This window comes from Sinocyclocheilus rhinocerous, unplaced genomic scaffold, assembly GCF_001515625.1.
Source record: "Sinocyclocheilus rhinocerous isolate Xijiao unplaced genomic scaffold, SAMN03320098_v1.1 scaffold23, whole genome shotgun sequence".
Classification (NCBI taxonomy): Eukaryota; Metazoa; Chordata; class Actinopteri; order Cypriniformes; family Cyprinidae; genus Sinocyclocheilus; species Sinocyclocheilus rhinocerous.
The window spans coordinates 600,982-607,686 of record NW_015644367.1 but is presented as its reverse complement, the minus strand read 5'-3'; the positions used below and the strand labels follow the sequence as shown (position 1 = coordinate 607,686).

General features: G+C 38.2%; 1 protein-coding gene across 4 annotated transcripts in view; it reads right to left on the bottom strand.

Moving 5' to 3' along the window:
• Positions 1–3,527: 3,527 nt before the first annotated feature.
• Positions 3,528–6,705, bottom strand: part of LOC107758250 (uncharacterized protein C19orf47 homolog) — an 11,770-nt gene continuing 8,592 nt past the window's right edge. For 2 of the 4 annotated variants that reach the window (XM_016575947.1, XM_016575949.1), the window contains exons 6-8: positions 5,484–5,627; positions 5,283–5,359; positions 3,528–4,460 (exon numbers count right to left, since the gene is read on the bottom strand). In XM_016575947.1, the coding sequence (XP_016431433.1) occupies positions 3,921–4,460; positions 5,283–5,359; positions 5,484–5,627 (761 nt within the window). In that variant the 3' untranslated portion in view covers positions 3,528–3,920. The remainder of the gene's footprint in view (positions 4,461–5,282; positions 5,360–5,483; positions 5,628–6,705) is intronic. The other 2 variants (XM_016575950.1, XM_016575948.1) reach the window with 2 other exon arrangements.

The window sequence follows — 6,705 nt, the reverse complement described above, 5'->3', positions numbered from 1 at the left end:
CAGGGTTCCTCAAATCTTGCCCTGGAGGGCCAATGCACTGCAGAGTTTAGCTCCAACCCTGACAAACTTACTTACCTGTGATTTTCTAATGATCCTAAAGACATTGATTAGCATGCCCAGGTGTGTTTGATTAGGGTTAGAGCTAAACTCTGCAGGAAAGCGGATCTCGTGGGCCAGATTTGAGGATGCCAGGTCTAGTGAAAAGCTGCATTGTTGTATATTTTCTGCAAATTTTCATTTTTTTGGGTGAACTATTCCTTGAAGTCTGCTGAAGCTGAAGAGATCATTCATCTAAAGCAGTGTTTCTCAACCCTGGTCCTGGGCACCCCCCAGCACTGCACATTTTGTGTCTCCCTAATCAAATACACCCGATTCAACTCATTAGCTCTTTAAAAGAAACTCCAGGACCTGAAATGGGTGTCAGATAAGGGAGACATACAAAATATGCAGTGTTGAGGGGCGCTCAGGACCAGGGTTGAGAAACACTGATCTAAAGGCTGACCAGGCAGGTGTTGTTAAGATATAGGTCATCAATAAAATGAAACTGATGGCGTTATCCAGAAGTGTCTATTAATTTGCTTTCATGTATTAAGTTGATAAGATCATAAAATTACAAATAAATCTTTTTGGTGTAGTTATAAATTGTAATGCAGATACAGATCTAAACTAAATTAATAACACAGCCTAACAAAAAACTGAGTCAGCATTAAGAGACAAATGTTGAACAGTGATGAACTGCTGAAGTCCTTTTACAAATCGCTCAGTGTACTGCAACACTGGAGACATCCTCACCATCTGCGTCATTTACTAGAGCATGCATTAAAGGCAGCTCACAACAGTTTCAAATAAGAACTAAAATCATTTCATTATCTCTGTATAGTGACCTTCTTTATCAAACTAATTATGCAGTAAAAATCTCAAATGTAAGAATGCAGGATATTAATGCTGGTGGTTCATACAAATGATTGCAGACCCTCATCCATCAACTGCTACACAACCACATTAATGAAAAAAGGACCCTCTCTTTAAAACCACTTTATGTAGAGAGGGAAGTGCAGATTAGTTTGCATTTTTTCAATGCAAAACGCATTGGGTTGTAATTGTAACTATAAACGTGATAAAATATAACTAGAATATGCTCCAAAACTCAGTTATGTTAACAACAATGCATTTCATATAAAATTTTATAAAGTTCATTAAAGAAACAATTCAAGATTTTTCTGTTTTATCTTTTTATATTCAATCTATTCACAAGACAAATAATCTTCATCAATATTTTATAAACTTACCCAGTTAAAATGTTTTATCGCTCTTAATATTCCTTAAACATAGCAATGTAACAACATTCTGCATTTGAGATGCCTAAAATTAAACATGGGGAAACATGACAAAACACAAAGTGTAGGTGAATTCCTATTACAACAGCAAAATTAGTGGTTATTGTAGTGAACAGTATAAAGGGGTGAAAACATATACAATACACAAGGGTCCACCTCCACGTGTGTTGCTTGGCAACAGCATCACCAATGCTATATTTGCTCTGCTAGTCCAAGTAACACTTAACAACACAAATTTCCAATTGCGATTGCAATTTTGTGTCTTTAAGAAAGGTAACAGTTGTGGTCATAAAGGGGCGGTCACACAACACTTTTCAATTTCATTCATATGCACGTGAATGCGGGAGACTGGAAGAGCAAGTTCATGCAAATAATTTTTGCATTTTGGGGTGTTCAAAAGTCCCAATTTTTTGGTCAACTCTGACCTGCAAGTTCCTATTTTGAAGACATGCCACCAACAGAAGAAAGACACATCATGATGTGACCTCTTAGTCTTAGCTGAATAAAAAGAACACGAACTTTAAAGCTGAAGGTTTGCAGAGTTGCAGGAAAAGGGAGTAGATTGTATGTTTTTTTCATTCTGGATAATGTTAAATTTTGTTTTTTTTTTGAGTCTAGTTTGACCACAGGTTAAGGCGTATTAATGGAAATGTTCATGCGCGCAGTTTTAAGCCATTAAAATGCTTTTTCTTTATTACAAAGATCCTTAAAGTGAAAGGGATAGTTCACCCAAAAATTCACAGAGTCACTATTTACTCCCCTCTTGTCCCAAACTGTGACTTATTTTTTTCTGCAGAACACAAGATATTTTGAAGAATTGACAACCAAATCATTTCGGTGACTTTCATTTGATCAAAAAACAAACAAACAAACAAAAACCCTTTATTTTGTTTTCTACAGAAGAAAGAAAATCATAAATTTTTGGAATGACATGAGGATGAGTCTATGATGACAGAATTTTCAGTTTTGGGTGAACTATCCCTTTCAAAACTGGGAGGTAAGAGGATAATTGAACATGAGCTTACTTCATGGAGGAACCGGTAAGCTCAGGTGTTTGTGGTAAACATATCACATGCTTTCACTTACGTCTCTTGGTTACTGTACAGTCATGGCCAAAAGTTTTGGCAGTGACACAACTTTTGTGTTTTGCAAAGTTTGCTGCTTCAGTATTTGTAGATTATTTTTCCACATGTTTCTATTGTATACTGAAAAACAATGATAAGCATATCATAAGTTTTAAAGGCTTTTATTGGCAAAAAAATTTAACGAGTCAATATTTACAGTGTTGACCCCAAACAGTCGGAAGGGAGCTTCATCAGCGAAAATAACTTTGCACCAGTCTTCTGCTGTCCAACACTTGTACTTCCTGCAGAATTTCAGTCTGTCCTTGACAGAGAAGTGTCAAGTGTCACTTTTCTTGGAGAGAAGTGGCTTCTTTGCTGCACTTCTTGACACCAAGCCATTGTCCAAAAGTCTTCGCCTCACTGTGCGTGTAGATGCTCTCACACCAACCTGCTGCCATTCCTGAGCAAGCTCTGCACTGCTGGTCACACGATTCTGTAACTGACTCCTCAGGAGGAGAGGGTCCTGGTGCTTGCTGGACACTCTGGGACGTCCTGAAGACTTCTTCACTGCAGTCGAACCTCTCTCCTTGAAGTTCTTGATGATCCGGTAAATGGTTCTTTCAGGTGCAATATTCTTTGTAGCAATTTCCTTGCATGTGAGGCCATTTTGATGCAAAGCGATGATGGCTGCACGTGTTTCTTTGGAGGTAACCATTGCTAACAAGAACACAATGATTGGAAGCGCTTCTTCCCTCCTTTTATAGCAATCAATCTGCTCTTACAATCTAATTAATATGGTAGTGATTTTACCGGAGTAGTACTCATTCACACTTTCACATGCGCTGCTGATATGATTAGTCAGTTAATGTTAGCTGGTCATTTTGTGTCAGGATCAAAAAACAGTGAAATTTGTTTACTCAAATACTTAGTGAAACAAAGCCAGTTTTTTTTATTTTTTTTGTGAAAAGTTCATTTTTTGGCCAATGAAGCTTTTAGCAATTATTTAAAATGCATCTGATCACTCTACACAAGAATCTAGAAACAATGTGAATGAACACCACAACAGCTTAAGCAGCAAACTTTGCAAAACACAAAATTTATGTCACTGGCAAAACTTTTGGCCACGACTGTAGTGGAAAAAAAAAAACCTTGACATTTCGATTATTTGATTCTGGGCGCCATGCACTAAAAAAAAAATCTGGAGAACTGTTTCACTCACAGGGGCGCAGGAGAGTAGCTATAAAAGTAGGACAGCAGGATAGAGCATGATTCCTATAACCAAACATAAGGACAACAGGTATGTCCACACTGACATTTAAAAAATATTGCAGCTGTTCCTTTTTTTCCCTAATACCATCTACTCATTACACTCCATGAGGTACAGCATATCGACTTCCCAATCCATCAAGGGTGGTCCTAGAGTTTCTCCACACTCACTCAAATGGAAATTCAGGTGGATTTTAAGTTATAAAAGGGGCAAGCTGGATAAAAAAAGGGTGCCCTTTCAGATTTTTGGGCATTAGGTTTTCCGGGCACCCAGTCTCTTGAATACACTGACTGCCCCAGCGTCCATCTGAGCCCCGTGAGTGTCACCTGTGCTACTACTGACCTTAGAGCTGGCCAGAGCAAAGCTGCCCTGGGCTTTGCTTCTGCTACTCGTAACGCGACTGTCCTGGGTGTCTGCAGGCTGACTGACTAGTGGGGTCGAGGAGGTAGGGTTGAATGACGGGACCTTGCCTAGTCTCTGCAGTACACCCAATTTGGGTGTCCCCTCCTGGCTGGAGGAGGAGGTAGAGGAGGAGATTGGTGGTGTGCCTTCAGATGAGGGGAGTTTGTACTTTGCACCTAGTCGACGCAGAGTGAAGGGTTTAGATTTGGAGGTTACAGTCTCTTTTTTAGAAGTGGGTGGGGTTCGTTTGAGGACGCCGGCATACTGCAGCACTGAGCCCTCACCGTCGCTGTCATTGTCCTCGAAGACGTCTGCAACACCATCAGTCTTTTCTCCACCCTCTTCATCTTCCTCTGCTTCACCCAGTCGGCTAAACACACCTGTTGGCTGCTGCATGAAAAAAGAGCCAGGAAGACAGTGATGTAAACAAATCAGGATTAGGAATCATTAACAAACAGTGCCGATCCTAGAATTCTGGGGGCCCTAGGCAAAACTGTGTTGGGGGGGTGGGGTATGAGTGGTTATGAACGAATGAATGAAACACATTTGTCCATGTTTCACTCCGTCTCGAATCGTGCTCGCGGAAAGTGCTTGAGAAACAGTGTCTCTTCCGCGGCTCGGTAAGCTTTCAACTCGTTATTTTAGTCTCGAGCAAGACTGTACGACATTCCCATTACATCATTTGACTGATTTTTACGTAGAAAGGGCAACAGCGCACCGCATTAAAAGAAATGATCATTCATGTTTTCATAACCTCTGGCCAAATTCAAAAACGAAACTAAAATTAAATAATCTTTGAGAGCAAGGGGGCCCCCTGGTGTTTCGGGGGCCCTACGCAACTTGCGTATAGGGAGGATCGGCTCTGTGAACAAAGAATAACATTTTTTTACAGCATTTATTTATTTTGGTTTATGTTAATTTCTGCATATACTAATACATTTATAACATTTTAAGTTGTACAAATCAACATTAGTTAATGTATTATCAACAAACAAGAATTAACAATAGTACATGTAGGAAATAACATTAACCTAGATTAATCAATGATCTAAAAAATGGTTTATTGCTGATATTATCGAAATTAATGTTACTGTAGTGTTACAGAGTCATTAAACGATGATGTGTGTAATAAAGAGAAAACAATTCTTAGTGTCTGGGTTTTTGCCGTTTTGTTTATCTGATGGACAAAATCAATACAATACAATTTCTCACCTTATTGGCTGAGGTGGTGTCTGCCTTAGACTCTGCACCAAGTCTATCAAACACTGAAGTACGCTTTAAAACCTTAGCTGTGGTAAAGAAAGGGAAAATTATAAGATCAATCTCATCTGTATCATTTCAAGTTTTCAGTTAGGCAGTTCTAGTTTTAAATTAGTTTAAATTAGACTCAACAAATATACTATCTCAGGGCACCTTTCTTGGCCTGCTGTGCCAGGATGCGCCGAGTGCGAGCTGTTGTGCCTTTTGGCATGTTAATGATATATTTCCCCTCCATTTCTCTTGTGACTCGCCGGCGCTTCACTTGCAACCCATTTTCATCTGCTGGCTTGCTAGGCACTGCAAGAGGGTGGAAAAAAATTGATCATCCTGTTTATCATTTAAATCATCCTGTTCCATTTAAAGAAATAGTTAATCCAAACATGTATTCTACCGTTCAAAAGTTTGGGGTCAGTAAGTTTTTTTTTTTTAAAGAAATTAATACTTTCACTTAGCAAGACGCACTAAATTTATCAAAAGTGACAGTAAATACTTCTACATTCTATGTAGAAGTATTTACTGTTTCTATTACAAAAAAATACTGTTCGATTCCTTTCTATCCATCAAAGAACCCTGAAAAAACATGTATCACAATTTTCATGAAAATACTGATACTAATAAGAAATGTTTCTTGAGCACCAAATCAGCATATGTGACCCTGGACCACAAAACCAGTCATAAGGGTCAATTTTTCGAAATTGAGATTTATACATCACATGAAACCTGAATAAATAAGCTTTCCATTGATGTATGGTTTGTTAGGATAGGACAATATTTGGCCGAGATACAACTATTTGAAAATCCGGAATCTGAGGGTGCAAAAAAATCAAAATACTGAGAAAATCGCCTTTAAAGTTGTCCAAATGAAGTTCTTAGCAATGCATATTACTAATCAAAAATTAAGTTTTGATATATTTACAGTAGGAAGTTTACAAAATATCTTCATGGAACATGATCTTTACTTAATATCCTAATGATTTTTGGCATAAAAGAAAAATCAATAATTTTGACCCATACAATGTATTTTTGGCTATTGCTACAAATATACCTACGACTTAAGACTGGTTTTGTGGTCCAGGGCCACATATTAGAAGGATCATGTGACACTGAAGACTGGAGTAATGGCTGCTGGAAATTCAGCTTTACCATCACAGGAATTAAATACATTTTCAAATATATTAAAATGGAAAACAGTTATTTTAAACGGTAGTAATATTTAAAGGGGTCATATGATGCGATTTCAAGTTTTCCTTTCTCTTTGGAGTGTTACAAGCTGTTCGTGAATAGATAAGATCCCTAAAGTTGTAAAGACTAAAGTCTCAAAACCAAAGAGATATTCTTTATAAAAGTTAAGACTCGTCCACGCCCTCCTAAAACG